The following is a 15,821-nucleotide window of genomic DNA, read 5'->3' as shown; positions in this document are numbered from 1 at the left end:
CGTGACCTGGCTTTACTCATCCAATGTTAACCTGGCTGGTTTCCCCCCTCTCAGCTTCAACTCTTCCAAAGTTCTGCCTGCAATATCTATCCTGCAATAAGTCATTCACCCTTCGTTGCTCTTCTTGGTGACTTGCTCCCTCAACTTCTCCCATTTCAAATTGTTGGTGTATAAATCATTTCATAGCAATGCCTCCCCCTAACCATTGCAACTCTTTCTGCTTCACAACTAACCTTGCCCTGACTCCCTCAGCTCTACATTTGTTTGGCTTTGGCCTCTTGTGCATCCCTTTCCATTTAAAATCCATCAGTTTCCACCTGTGAACTATCCACAGCCATTGTTGCACACATTCAAGCGTTAGATCACTCCTGACTTTACATTCACACTTTAACCTTAAGATATCAGCTTTATGAATGGACAGAAAAGCGCAGGCTGGGATCTGCCAGAAGTGCTTATATGGTCTTAAACATAGATCATTATAAATGAAAATTATTTCAAAATGCACAAACTTCCATTATTGTAATTTCAAAGCTTTTATATGTAAAGGGTCACTCATAAAGTGCAGAAGGAGCAATTAAATTTTCAGCAACATTCTCAAATACTGTATATACATAAGGAATGATTGATCTCATGTAAAAGTTGACCCCTGACTTTTAGCCAAAACATCTACTCTTTGTACTTACTTACCACTTGCTAGCTGCTGAAATCAAACCTGCCCTGATGCAAACCTACTCATTGAAAGAATCATAGCTGCCTTCGAATGGTGTGCTATTCTGTTCCAAATCCTTGTGTCCGCACATGTCAGTATGTGATGTCAAGGCTACTTTTGGGGATGGGGTTGGTGGGAACAGTCTCCAACCTGGCAACTCTGATAGGGAAATGATGGGGTGAATTTCATCCCCTTGAAACTATTACTTGTGTAAAAATCACCCCCCCCCTACTTTTTTTGGCTAAAAATTTAGTCTTAGAAACTTGACTTACACGAGTATATATGGTAATCCATTTTGTTGAATGTTGGAAAAGAAAGCAAAGCAACCGTGAATAGAGGCTGCTGTATGCAAATATTGTTAATGGGTTTCTTATTAATAAATTTAAATAAATACCAGTCCTGCTTGAAATAACACTGACAATTCAATGTCTGGTTTCTTTCAAAGCATTACACACTGATAGGCTACCACCATTGAACTTCCATTGACATAGATTGAGTCCAGTACTACAAAATTCTGCAAACTGCATTATCAAAATGCAGGTATGGTTGAAAGTTTAGGACAAGTGCTATAATGTTAAAACAAAAATCCGTGATCACAATTTATATTGAAAAATTCAATTAGAAGTGATTAAAAGAGTTGTTAAAAGTTGACCTAAAAGTATCTGCATCAGGAATTTGCATGCAAGACTTATTACTGTGTGTATTGCGTATAGGGGATGCAGTATTAGAAGCTGTATAAAAATGCATTTTTGTTTGTTTCTTAAGATAACTGACTCTTGGAATATTGTATACAATAGTTCAAGCAGAGCAGCTTAATGTTGGATGGGTTAAATGTGACAAAATAAGTCTTTCAATTCAATATGGTATTGCAGTTGTAGGATTTTGCAAAATCCTCTTTCATTGTGATTAGTTACTAGCTTAGAAGTTGGTTTGAAGACTGTTCAGAGAGAGTGTTATTAATTGGTGGGAAGGCATCAAAACATTCAGAAGTCAGATAGCATAAAACAAATAAATATACTAACTCAACAAAACCTAAGAGACACTCCTGTTAGATCAGCCATCCTTATGGTACCTGAGCAAGAGTTGCTAATTTGTGGCAAATTGGGGATAGTTTTTTGCATATACTTGTGCCTACTGGGAATGTGTTGAGACTAAGCTGATTTCATAGTGGATCCTTAAGAACTTTCTTTCCATTTATCTAAAGTTGACCTTGAATCTATTGCTTGGAAATGATAGCACACTATCTCAGGAATTCCTTAACATACTTTTGTTTTAAAAAATAATAATCTGGTAGGAGCAACAAAGGAAGGTAATCATTGGAAAGTACCCCCTCCCCCTAAAAAGGCTTTTAAAAATAATTTTAATTGATTACTAAGAAAAAATTCTCAGCCTATCCAAATATAGCTTGTGGCTATTCACTAAGCTGTTAATATTGTGCTAATGTTGAGAGAAGGATCAGTTTTAACAATAATGGCTGTCAACTAAAAAAAAGGACTCAAAATAGTGGGTCGTGAAAAGTCTCCTATAGAGTTGGGACTCAATATTAAAGGCTTGACTAGGAAATACTCAAATTTGTTTTGAATGGTAGCTTTTCTAAAATGTTCCGATTGGAAACTGTTTTAATTATTTATTTGGTTTAAAAAAAAAGTAGGGAACACTTTATTAATCATGAACGTTGCTGTGTGGAATAATTACATGGAGACCAAATCAAAGAGGTCATTTTCCTACATTGTATTTATGGTAGGGAGTCTCAATTGCCAGGAAGAAATGAAAAATTCAGGCCTTGCTATATATTATTTTTCTTTCCATTATGATCATATGAATCTCCCAACTGGATTGTCAATGTGAACTCCTGTTGGACAAAGTCCTGCAATAGAGTTTGAAAATTATTCCTTGATTACTTATACAAGCTATGGTCCAGGATTCTGAAACTTTTTCTAATTTAAACTTTTATTCAAAGGTAAATATACAAAAACTGATTCACACCTGTTTCAAAATAATAGCTCCTCTGCATTTAAATAGTTGATTTTTGATCTAATGTGTATTAAATTTCATTTGGCAGTGCTTTGATCTCATACAAACAAGGAGTAGGCCATTCGGCCCCTTGAGCCTGCTCTGCCATTTAATAAGATAATGGCTGATCTGATAGTAACCTCAAATCTGCACCCCGCCTACCCTTGATAACCTTTCACCCCCTTGCTTACCAAGAATCTGTCCACAACAAAACAAAAACAGAATTACCTGGAAAAACTCAGCAAGTCTGGCAGCATCGGCGGAGAAGAAATCAGTCAACGTTTCGAGCCTCCATGGCCCTTCGGCAGAACAAAGGGCCATGGAGGCTCGAAACGTTGACTGATTTCTTCTCCGCCGATGCTGCCAGACTTGCTGAGTTTTTCCAGGTAATTCTGTTTTTGTTTTGTTTTGGATTTCCAGCATCCGCAGTAGCTTTTAGCTTTTTGTTTTTAAGAATCTGTCCACCTCTGTCTTAAAAATATTCAAAGACTCTGCTTCCACCACCTTTTCAGGAACAGAGTTTCAAAGACTTACGGCCCTCAAGAGAGAATATTTCGCCTCATCTCCATTTTAAATGGGCAACCCCTTATTTTTAAACAGTGACCCCCTAGAGTTCTAGATTCTCCCACAAGAGGAAACATCCTCTCCATATCCACCCTGTAAAGACCCCTCAGGATCTAATATGTTTCAATCAAGTCACCTCTTAGTCTTCTAAACTCCAGCGGATACAAGCCTAGCCTGTCCAACCTTTCCTCATTGGGCAATGCGCCCATTCTAGGTATTAGTCTGATAAGCCTTTGAACTGCTGCCAACACACTTACATCCTTAAGGTGACCAATACTCTACACAGTACTCCAAATGTGGTCTCACTAGTACACTGTGTAACTGAAGCACAACCTCCCTACTTTTGTATTTAATTCCCCTTACAATAAACGATAACATTCTATTTGCTTTCCTAGTTACTTGCTGCACCTACATTCTAGCCTTTTGCGATTCATGCACTAAGACACCCAGATCCCTCTGCATTTCAGAGCTCTGCAATCTCTCACCATTAAGATAATATGCTTCTCTTTTGTTCTTCCTGCCAAAATGGACAATTTCACATTTTCCCATGTTGTACTCCATTTGCCAGGTCTTTTCCCACTCACTTAACCTATATTCATATTTTTGTAGCCTCCTTTTGTCCTCTTCGCAACTCACTTTCCTACCTATTTTCTGTCATCAAATTTGGCAACCATCCCTTCATCCAAGTCATTTATATAAATTGTAAACAGTTAAGGTCCCAGCACTGATCCCTGTGGCACACCACTTGTTACATCTTGCCAACCTGAAAAAGACTCATTTATGCCTACTCTCTGCTTCCTGTTGGCCAGCCAATCTTCTATCTATGCCAATATGTTACCCCCTACCATGAGCTTTTATTTAATGCAATAACCTTTGATGTGGCACTTTATCAAATGCCTTCTGGAATTCTAAGTATGTCCACTGGTTCCCCTTTATCCACAGCACACGTTACTTCCTCAAAGAACTCCAATAAGTTGGTTAAACATGATTTTCCTTTCACAAAACCATGATGACTCTGCCTGATTATCTTCAACTTATCCAAGTGCCCTGCTATAGTATTTTAAATAATAGCTTCTAACATTTTCCCTATGCCAGATGTTAAGCCAACTGGCCTGTAGTTTCCTGCTTTCTGTCTCTCTCACTTTTTAAATACTGGAGTTAAATTTGCTATCTCCCAATCTCACTAGCTACTTCTTTTAAAACCCTAGGATGAAGTCCATCAGGACCCGGCCACTTGTCAGCCCGCTGCTCTAACAATTTATTCAGTACCACTTCTTTGGTGATTGTCATTTTCCTGAATTCCTCCCTCCCTTCCATTTCCTGATTTATCGTTGTTTCTGGGATGTTACTTGTATCCTCTATAGTGAAGACCAATGCAAAATACCCATTCAATTCATCTGCCATCTCCTTATTTTCCATTATTAATTCTCCAGAGTCGCTTTCTATAGGACCAAAGTTCACTTTGTTAACTCGTTTTTTTTTATAAGCATTTACAGAAAATCTTAGTATATGTTTTTATATTTCTAGCTAGCTTTCTCTAGTACTCTAATTTTTCCCTCATTAATCTTTTAGTCACCCTTTGCTGTTTCTTATATTTTGTCCAATCTTCTGACCTTCCATCTATCTTTGCACAATTATATGTTTTTTCTTTATGTCTGATATTATCTTTAACCTTTCTAATTAACCATGGATGGTGTGTCCGTCCCTTGGGCATTTTCTTACTCATTGGAATGTATCTATTCTGTATATTCTCATGCATATCTTGTTTACCTCATTCTGTATTTTCTGACCTGTCTCCTTCAATTCCACCTCTCCTGGCTTGGTAACATCTGCAAATTTGTATATTGGTATTGGGTTTATGAGGCAGTAGTAGATGCAAAACTGAGTCCTGGGGCACCCCATTCAGAACATCCTACTGCAACATGTATTCTCTAAGCAAATGACTATTGTTTTCTACCCTTTTAACTACTTCCTTATTTATTCCTAAACTTGCCCTGAATCCATATGGCTTTCAGCTTTACTAGTAGTTATCTGTCTTGTAAAAACTTCATCAAAAATCTTTGCATATCTAGATACAGCACATCTGAGTTGTCACTTTTCACAGCCACCATAATATGATTAAATTCAACGCTGTGTTTGAAAGGGAGAAATATGAAACTATTCTAGATTTAAGTAAGGCCAATCAATAGGATGAGACACAAACATCCACAGTAAACTGGGAAATTGATAGTGATCAGTGGCAGGTATTCAAATAAGAACTTAATGTGATATAGAATCCATTTAAACCCCAAAGAGACAAGAACCCTACCATCAGTATTTACAGTATAGAAGAGAATAGCACGCCGAACATCCCAAGGTGGCAAATATTGATTGAGTCAGGGACTTGCCAAAATTAACGTAAACAAAGTAAAAGTAATGAAAATGATGCCAGTAAGGAATGACAAATCTCCAGGACCTGATGATTTGCATTCCTAGAGCTTTGAATAAAGTTGGTAAGAACATTGCAGATTCCTCCAATGATTTGTTAAATTTTTCTCTATCCAGAATTGCTCGTTTTAGATTGGAAAATTGAACCTATAAACTCTGCCTGGTTTCCCTCTCCCCTTTCTTAAATAGCAGTTATAAACCAGTTAGCCTGACATTTGTTATCCAGAGTCTATAATTAAGGATAGAGTGACTGGGCATCTTAAATTTCCAGCTGATCAGATAGCTTGCATGGATTTCTAAAGGATAAATTATGCTTGACAAATTGATTGAATTTTTTTGAAAGGGCGACCGAAGTAGTGGACAGGAGAATGTCTAAGGATGTTATTTTATGGATTCCAGAAGGCATTTGATAAATCTCATAAGAGACTGTTAGCTAAAGTTGAAGCTCATGGAACTGAAGGCAAATTATTGATCTGTTTAGGAAACTGCCTCCTGCTACTTAGCCAGGGTACCTGTCCCTTATTCCTCCTCTGGGGTGATATGACTCTTGTGTTCCCACAGCAATTTGTTGAGGCCTCGGTTAGTCACTGTATTTAACACCAGCTTGGATAAGACCATAAGATGTAGGAGCAGAAGTAGGCCATTCAGCTCGTCGAGTCTGCCCCGCCATTCAATGAGATCATGGCTGATTTGATAATCCTCAATTCCACTTTCCTGCCTTTTCCCGCTAACCCTTGATTCCCTTGCTGATTAAAAATCTGTCTATTTCAGCTTTGAATATACTTAACCTCCCAGCTTCTACAGCCCTCTGTGCTGAAGAATTCCATAGATTCACTACCCTCTGAGAGAAGAAATTCCTCCTCATCTGTCTTAAACGGGCGACCCCTTATTGAGATTATGCCCTCTGGTCCTAGACTCCCACAAGGGGAAACAACATCTCAGCGTCTACCCTGTCAAGACCCCTAAGAATCTTATATGTTTCAATAAGGTTGCCTCATTCATTTAAACTCCAATGAGTACAGGCTCAATCTCTCCATACCTGGGATCAACCTAGTGAACCTTCTCTGGACTGCCTCCAATGCCAGTATATCTTTCCTTAGATAAGGGGACCAAAACTGTTCACAGTATTCTAGGTGTGGTCTAACTAGTGCCTTATATAGTTTTAGCAAGACTTCCCTATATTTATACTCCATTCCCTTTGAAATAAAGGCCAATGTTCCACTTGCCTATTACCTGCTGAACTTGTATGCTAGCTTCTTGTGATTCATGCATAAGGACCCCTAAATCCCTCTGCTGCAGCTTTCTACAATCTTCATTTAAATAATATTCAGCTCCTCTATTCTTGCCAAAGTGCATGACCTCACATTTTCCCACATTATATTCCATCTGCCAAGATTTTGCCCACTCGCTTATCTATATCCCTCTGTAGACTCTGTGTCATCCTCACCACTTGCCTTCCCACCTATTTTTGTGTCATCTGCAAACTTGGTGATAATACATTCACTTCCCTCATCTAAGTCATTAATATATATTGTAAATAATTGCGGCCCCAGCACTGACCCCTGTGGCGCTCCACTAGTTACAGGTTGCAATCCTGGATGATGGGATAGAGAGCCGCAACTCCAAGTTTGCCAATGGCTCAAAAGATAGGCAGCTGTGTAAATGGAAGCATAAGATTACAAAGAGATCATAATAGAATAAACAAATGGGTGAAACTGGCAAATGGATTTCGATATAGACAAATCTGAGGTCATCCACTTTGGATCGCAAAAAGTATAGTTCAGATTACTAAACGGTGAAAAGCTAGAACTAATGGAGGTTCAAAGTGACATGAAACATTAATTGTTTGATTAAAATGTCATGCACAGATACAAACAAAATAATGAAATACTGGCTTTTCTAGCTAAAGGGCTAGAATACAAGGTTAGAAATCATGCTGTAGCTCTACAAAGCCCTGGTTAGATCACAACAGGAGTGAACTGCTGTGAATGGGTCTGGGTAGCATATCTTTGGAAGAGTATATTGAGGGAGTGCGGCATAGATTTACTATAATCTAGGACAAGGGGCATAGCCTAAAAATTAGAGCCAGACCTTTAAGGAGTAAAGTTAGGAAACATTTCACATAAAGGGTGATAGAAGTTGGAACATAATCCCACAAACTAAAGTTGATGCTGAGTCAGTTGTTAATAGAAATCTGTCAATTTCAGATTTAAAATTAACTAAAGGTGCTAAGGGATTATGGGGAAACTGCAAGCATATGGAGTCCAGTCACAGATCATCCATGAGTTCTTTGGATGCTTGAATGGTTCAATGGCTGTCTTCTGTTCCTACATTCAAATAGAAATCTAGGAGGCTGGTCAAGCTGGGTCCTTACCTTCTGAAGCCATATTGACTGTTGTTTACTAAGTTATCTATACTACTATTAAATTTAAGATAAAAAAAATGAAATATTAAAATGAGAATTCTCAATTTTAAATGGAATTAAACTGGAATTGTTACACTTAAGGAATTTTGACCATTTTCCATGGAAATAATTTATATTGAAATGTTGCTTTTAAAGTACATTCACAATTTAATAGCCACCTCGTAAATAACATGCTAGAATTACTCATAAGGGATTTTATTGAGTGAACAACTATTAAAACTGTTCTTCATATGATTGGGAACAATTGAGAAATGATCTCATCTCTGATATTCCCACTTTAAGAAGCTCATATCTTGAGTTGGAATATCCCTTCCTGTCGAGCTTTAAAGCTAATTTCAGAGGGAAAGGGCAGTAGGAATATGACCACAAGGCTGACTAGCAGCTCTGCTAGCCAAGCCCATGACAGACGAAGATCAGGAACCAAAATCTGAACTTCCTGTGGACAAGACTAAGGCTGGGATTTTCCGTGCCCACCTGCGTCAGGCGTGTTTGGTCGCATGAGCGGACAATATGGTGTGATCAGTTTCATGATGGCGTGAAACGAGTTTGCGTTCGTCCGCTCAGCCCACCGATGGCGGGCCATGTTTCCCAACATCAGGAACCTCATTATAATAAAGCTGCATATTGTTATTAGTACAGACCGCCGGAATCGTCCACCCACGTCAGTGGGAAAACACGCCGATGTGTTTCTCAACAGCACAGAAGTGACGAGCACCTGGCGGGCTGCACTTCGCTCAGGACTTCTGGGGGCTGCAGTCTTTTTGCCTTTTGTGGACATCTTCCCTGCAGTAGTCCTGGGCTGGAAGCACTGAAATGTGTGCATGCATGTCTGAACTTTAAATATGGTGCCCAGCGTGATGAAGCGGTGAGGTGATGGTGAGGTGGGTGAAGGACCCCGCCTGCCATTGAAACAACATGTTTCCCAGGAATGTATGAATAATGCGGCGGGTTTGTAACGATAACAGCGTGAAAACCTGCGACCTGTGGGTAAAATGTTTTAACCGCCTGCTACCGCGCTTAGTGCATATCTGGAATGATTCCACCCTAGAGAACAAAGATCCACATTGGAAACAAGTTGGTGAGCTCTAAGGAAAGCAAGTAAGGGCCAAGCAAGTTAAATTAAGTATAGACCAACCATGAAGTTACTTGAACGTCATCTCCATGTATTTGTTTTATTTATTGCCTTACTTCTTTGAATTTAGTCATTTTAGTTATATAACTGGCTCCTGATCTCTGGTATATCTGAATCCCAGATCATTTAACCTTAGGTATTCTGTGGTTTAAGTTTACCCCATTCTTCCAGCCATGGCTACACTATCTCCTTTTCAGTCTACTCAGTTTTCTCTGAACACCAACTCCAACATGTTGTATTCATTTCCATTCTCTGGACTTAACCATGTTGCTGATATTCCTATTGCATCATAATTCTCTTCTGCCTCCAGTTCTGGCAACCTGTTTACAATGTCTGCATTCATATACACACATCTCATTGTACATTTGCCTTCTTTCATTCAACAAGCTTCTGATCATTAATCTTACAGAAAAATGCTTCATCTTTATTGATGACCAGCTGGGCAAGATACTGGACACCATATGTGGAACTGTATCTTAACAAAAAGTTGATACCTTCCAAAGATCAAAACAGCCGGTGGGGGTGGTGTCAGGACCATGTAAAAGGCGTTTCTTCAAAGTGGTCTGTGAGCTAAGAGTGTGTGTGTGTGTGTGTGTGTGTGCGCGTGTGAGAGAGAGAGAGAGAGAGACTTGTTTTAATTTGAGTGGTTCAATTTAGAAATAACCCAGGAGACAAGCCTTAACCTTTATCTTGTTTAAGACTAGTTTATTACAAACTACTGCTGAAAGTTACTCAAGAAAAAAGTGATAAAGTTATTAACTAAAATACAGATAAAAAGATACTTAGAGACTGATTTGAAATCTCATCTTTGTGAGAAATTGTTGTGGGCTTATTGCTTGAGTTCCTTCTTTCCGAAGTGAAGGAGTTGAAACTTGAGGTTCGGTTTTGATGGCTTCCGCACTTGACTAGTCCATGTTTGGCTTTTCAGGTGGACTCTGCAGTTCACACAGGTTTTGGGAGAGAGAGAAGCTTCCTTGTTCCCACTAGTTCTGCAGCTAGACTCTCGAAGATTGCCTGGCTTCTTTCAGCAGAACAGCAGTTGATTTCTTAATCCCTTGCTCTTTGACTCCCAGTGGCAGAGAGAAAACCCCTCTGATGTCTGAGAGTTCTTCTTGGGGGTTCCTGGCTGTTTCCGCTGAGAGCTGTGTGCTACTATTGTGTCTCACACACACAAGATGGCTTCTTACAGCCTCCTTTATACAGTTCAAAAAACACAAAAATTACTGCTATGTTAATTTTCAAAGAGTCACTTTTTCACCAGGCAAAGTAGTTAATTACATTGTGGTCCTTTGAAGTCCCTTCCTGCCTCCTGTTCGTTCAGAAGCCAAGGAGTTTTTACCCCTTTTAGAGAATACAATGGAGATCCCTGGAGGAGCCTTTACATAGTAAGCTCTAGAGATGAGTCTGACAAGGTTTGAAGATCGAAATGTACCTTTAAAACTGTTGTCCTTAAGATCTGTATTATCATAATTACACGTTCGTGACAGGAAGTGAAAAAGCAAATCTGGGACTTCAAAATATTTGTCAACAGTAAAGATAAAAATTAACCAAAATCAAATTTTCTCTAATCTTACATATGTTATTTACTATTTTTAACAATCAGAACAGTGAAGTTAACCAAAGCATAATAAATAGAATTGAGAATGTGTCTTTTTAACTTTTAAAGGCACCTACAACTGAGAGGAATGGGAAATATTTGTTGATCACACAATGTCCTGTAAATTATGTTATTGCTGGAAATGAAGCAGATAATGCAGAATGTATGCAAGCAGCCTTATTATAGAAATATACTATAGATGAAATCTTGAAGATAGCTCTGCCTCAGTATCATTTCATCCTACATCTGACATTAGTCTAGCACTACCTTAAATATTTCATGTTTTAGTTTGTCTTTTTGCAAAATGAAATGTCCAACATGCCACCCACAAAGTGGTTAACATTGAAATGTCACAATCCTTAACCTGACTTACGGGTCAGCAGGAAACCTTCTGTTACCCGCACAAATACGACTGGATTATGAAATGTGAAAACCGGCATAATGGTTAAGAACCAGATCCAAGAAATGAAGTTCAACAGAAAGAAATCATTCAAACAACTTGGATTTAGATAGCACATTTAATATAGCAAATTATCCCAAGGTGTTTCGCACCAGTGTAATCAGACAAAAATGAACACCAAACCAAAGGAGGAGGTATCAGGAGCTGTGCTAACTTAACTGGTTTCAACCAGGGTGATGGTAAGAGATATAAAATTGACTTTTGTCTGTTGAGTTCCCAGGTGGGGTAGGGTTGAGAGAGAGAGAGGAGAAAATGGTGTTGAAGTAGAAGATCAGCCATGATCTCATTGAATGGTGGAGTGGGCTTGAAGGGCTGAATGGTCTACCCCTGCTTCTATTTTTTTTATGTCTCTTGTGAGAGAGAGACAGACACACACACACAGATTGGTCAGGATTCCCTCTCCTGATTACCATCCAGTGATCCTTGTTGTGAAGTGTGCCTGTGGGATCGTTGGATGAGATCTGTTCAGACTCACTGTAAGGAACATCACAACTATGTTGCACACATTCACAATCTAGCCTGATACATAAAACATAACTAGATAGCCACCATCAAAATTATCAATAGCTCCTGATTGGTTTGTGGGCCATAGGAACACATCACCCAGTCTTCTAGGACTCTATTGTTGGAAACCCACTTCATGTATTGATATACTTTCATCTCCCTGCTGTCCAGCGATTCCCTCACAATTATTGTCAATGTTGTGTAAATTTCCTACCTAGTTTTTCTTGGCATACTGCTTTCAATGTTATCTATCCTTAACAATTTAGTACACTTCCATTCTTCTTAACCTGTCTACAACTTCCATCTCATATATAATCAAAGTTGTTAATTAGTCATTTCTATTTAAGGAGGATGTTACTAATATCCCTACTTGTGAATAATTGTAGTGCTTCTTATACTTATAGCCAGCACACAAGTACAGTTAAGTCTCCTGTCTTTGAGGAAGGGCTTGAATCTTCAGACAATTTTACAGCCCTGGCTGAAAATCCTTACATATACAGTCAATTTTTGAAGTTGTATTCTGAAAGAAAGCAGCAATCATGGCCAGACACCAGATTGGCCTAACACCCTGTGCTATAAAACTTAAGTTCAATGGATATATCTGTACTGCCACCAGTTTAGAAAATGAATATATCAAACACTATTAAGCAGCTGGATGATAAGTTTCTTTCCCATTCATGTGGTTGATACAGCTAACATTAGGGACATCACAGATTCCAAAATAATGAGCAACTTCTACACAAAAATATTAGAACTCAGTTACAATTCCTTGCAGTAATTTTCAAACTACAATTATTAATAAAATTATACTTTTGTGTTCCTTTACCTTAATGACAGAAACTAACAGTCCATGAATCAGTTAAGATAACAATATGATCTTTGGATGGAAGGTCTAAAGATTATAGTGCTCTAACATTATAATTTAACTTTTTTTTCCCCACTGGACACATATGCAATTACAGTATAATTTATCAAATCTTTGTCAGATATTGACTGAGATTAAATTAGGGTCATAGAAAATATTAGCTAGTAAAATTAAACCATTTATGTAATATCTGACATGAATATGGAATTCAGTAACTTTCCCATTCTGGACATGTGGAATTTATATATGCTCAATATATGCCTGTAATTCAATTCTGACCATGTTATTTTGTATTCTATATAAACACATGCAATTATTCTGCCATTAATTTGTGTACAAAAAATTGGAGTCAAAGCTTGCATAGATGAGAAGGCCACTGATACTAAACAATGGATGTGATACAAAGAGATGTGTCAGCATAAAATATGTTTGGTCTGCAAAATTAAAGGAAATAATCTACATTTTCAATAAGGATATTAGTACCAACATTTTGACATACTGCATAGAAAATAAATTATTGCAATTGCATGAACCTCAAGTGCAAACTTTGAGCAATTTGCTGGTTTTTAAATTGCACACAGTGACAATGATGTAGTTGGAGCCAAATTTGATCACGCTGGCAAAAGCAGAGGTTTTACATGAGTTGGATACCGTACTACGTTTCAGCAACTTGAGCACAGTTGACAAGTGAAGTTTAACCCTGTAGTTGAATTTATGCAAATGGACACGAGCTCCATTTTTATAATGAAAACCCATCGATCATTTATCTCCTATACCATAAATACTTGACTAACCTTTCAAAGTATTTCCATTGTAGTTTCACTGGAGTTTGTAACTTCTATCAATAGCACTGTAACTGCTGCCAGATCTCTGCCCGTGGCTTCGTTACTTGATAGGAAGAGGGGCTTTCTGTGCTTCTGCATCACTGGACAAGAATTATAATGTGGTTAGTTGGCAGGAAGTGTGTATTAAACAGATAATTCTTGTCCATTATTGGATTGATGTAAAACAGCTGCTCTTCCTATCACAATACAAAGTCACGTGAAAATTTGAGGCAATTAGTGGAAAATACAAACTTTAGTGGAAAAAAGGGATAAAAAGTTACCTTATTCTTCAGATAGGTAGGGTTGCACTAAAAAAGTTGTATGCAACTGGTTTGGATATCAAGTGAGCAAAGTCTGCACAATCTATATGGCCATCTGAATACTGACTGTATGACAGTCATCAGCCAACTTGTTCTTTTTATACAGTACTAGTTTTCTCTATTTTGTTGTTTTACTTTTCTTCCCTCTACCATATTCCCATTTTGACTTCACCATAATCATTAGGGTGGTTCAGCTTCACATCCTACGACAAGAAACATGAGTTTTGGAAAAGGACAAATGATGTTAGACTTGAGTACTTTACTAGAAATTAAAATTTCTAACCTTCTCCCATGATAGGAGAAGTGTTCTTTTATTTACAATATTCACGCACATTGATTGATAATTACTTCATGCTTGAATCAAGGTTGTAAATTTCAATGTTATAGATACATCAGGAATTTTAAATTAAGGTACTACATTAGAAATATTTCAGAGGATTAAAGTTTCATGCTTGGATTGGGTTTACATACCTGTAGAAAACTGTACTTGATTTTCAAGGTACTTTGCTTCACATAATTGAGGAGAACCACACAGCTAGGCTTTATTTCTGAATTTACTTCAAATGAGTCTTTACACATTCATAATATGGTAATTTAATTTTGTTATGAAGGGAAAAAAAATGTTCCATGTTGAGACATTGGGCTAAATTGCACGCTTTCCTGCGGGCAGATTGGCAGATGGGTGGAGGGTGTAAAATTGGGCGCCTACCCCCCCTCTGCTGCAATTTTATTTGCGGCGGGGAGGTATTAGACAGCCCATCTGCCCATGGACAAATTGAGGCTTGAGGGCTTCTTCCCACCCCTACTGCAATTTTTCTATGGTATGCGGAGGCCCACGTCAAGTGTGAAGCCCAGCAGCTTTCAATTCTCAGGCTTATGGTGGGCAAGGGTAGCAGTGTATCTCCTTTACCAGCCCCCGGATTTATCGGCAGCCCACCTCCCCAGGTCTTCCTTGCCATCCACCCCCATTTCCCCTCCCCAGGCCAGTCCACCCCTGCCCTCTACCCACTTCACCAGGCCTGGCAGCCTTGCCCTAGCAATACCCCTCCCACCCCACTCAATGGTGTCCAGCTCCAGTGACGAACTTCATTGGTGGGCTGGCTGCGGTTCCAGCAGTGGCCGCGGTTCCAGCAGTGGCCACTGGTCCCAGCAGGGAGCTGCCAACTATTTGATTGGCCAACAGCTTGGAGGTGGGACTTCCTCCTCAGATGGGGGCGAAAGTCCCGCCTCGAGCCACTTAATGACCCGCTGAATGTAAAATCCTGGCCTTGCTGACCAGCAGGTTGGTTATCAGACTAAGGGTCTGTATAACGTACAGCATAGGTAGGTTGTGACTACTGTTATATTCAGATTTTTGTAATCTTTCACGGCTAACTCAGAGTATCCCAAAAAAATTGAATACCCCAGTATCTTTACTTAAGCCCATTCTTCTTTGTAGTGTTATATTTCACAGAAAACACCTCCATAAATTCAATAATGCACGCACCACCTTTCATCCAAATGGAACTAGGTGACAAAACAAACTGTACAAGACTTGCTGTAATATGTTGAGTTTTGTTCTTTATGTCAATGCAAGTGGTATTTCTTGATAAAGTGTCCTTCTAGCTTGTGGGAAACATTGTTGCAATCAGGTGTTTGGTTTGCTGAAGTACGTCCCTTCAGAACTCTCAGGAAAATAGGCCTCAGTTCTGTACAAATTGGGTAGCTCATATGTCGAGTTCTGTTGGTTGTAGCAGCTGCCTTTCTTCTGTAACAGAAAACAAATTACACTGAAAGTGAAGTTCAGAAAAAGTGATTGATGAGAAGCAAAAATTGGAATACAGTTGCATTTACATGAACACTGGTGACTTGGTTAATGTATTGGCTTGCTACAAAAGAAAAGATTACCTTGGGAACAAAAATCAGAAGCCCCCCAAAAAAAAATAAAATCTGCAATGTCAATGGTACTAAAGCTGGACCAGCTACAATCTCACACTTTACA

At 38.7% G+C, this 15,821-nt stretch overlaps 1 protein-coding gene across 5 annotated transcripts in view; it reads right to left on the bottom strand.

Moving 5' to 3' along the window:
* Window positions 1-9,904: 9,904 nt before the first annotated feature.
* The window catches only part of LOC144688588 (biogenesis of lysosome-related organelles complex 1 subunit 4-like), a 52,465-nt gene continuing 46,548 nt past the window's right edge, over window positions 9,905-15,821 (bottom strand). For 3 of the 5 annotated variants that reach the window (XM_078555342.1, XM_078555343.1, XM_078555344.1), the window contains one exon: window positions 9,905-15,587. In XM_078555342.1, coding sequence (XP_078411468.1) covers window positions 15,468-15,587 — 120 coding nt within the window. In that variant the 3' untranslated portion in view covers window positions 9,905-15,467. The remainder of the gene's footprint in view (window positions 15,588-15,821) is intronic. The other 2 variants (XR_013578445.1, XR_013578444.1) reach the window with 2 other exon arrangements.

This window comes from Cetorhinus maximus, chromosome 13 (genome assembly GCF_964194155.1).
Source record: "Cetorhinus maximus chromosome 13, sCetMax3.hap1.1, whole genome shotgun sequence".
NCBI classification, from domain to species: domain Eukaryota; kingdom Metazoa; phylum Chordata; class Chondrichthyes; order Lamniformes; family Cetorhinidae; genus Cetorhinus; species Cetorhinus maximus.
This window is presented reverse-complemented; position numbering and strand designations above follow the sequence as displayed.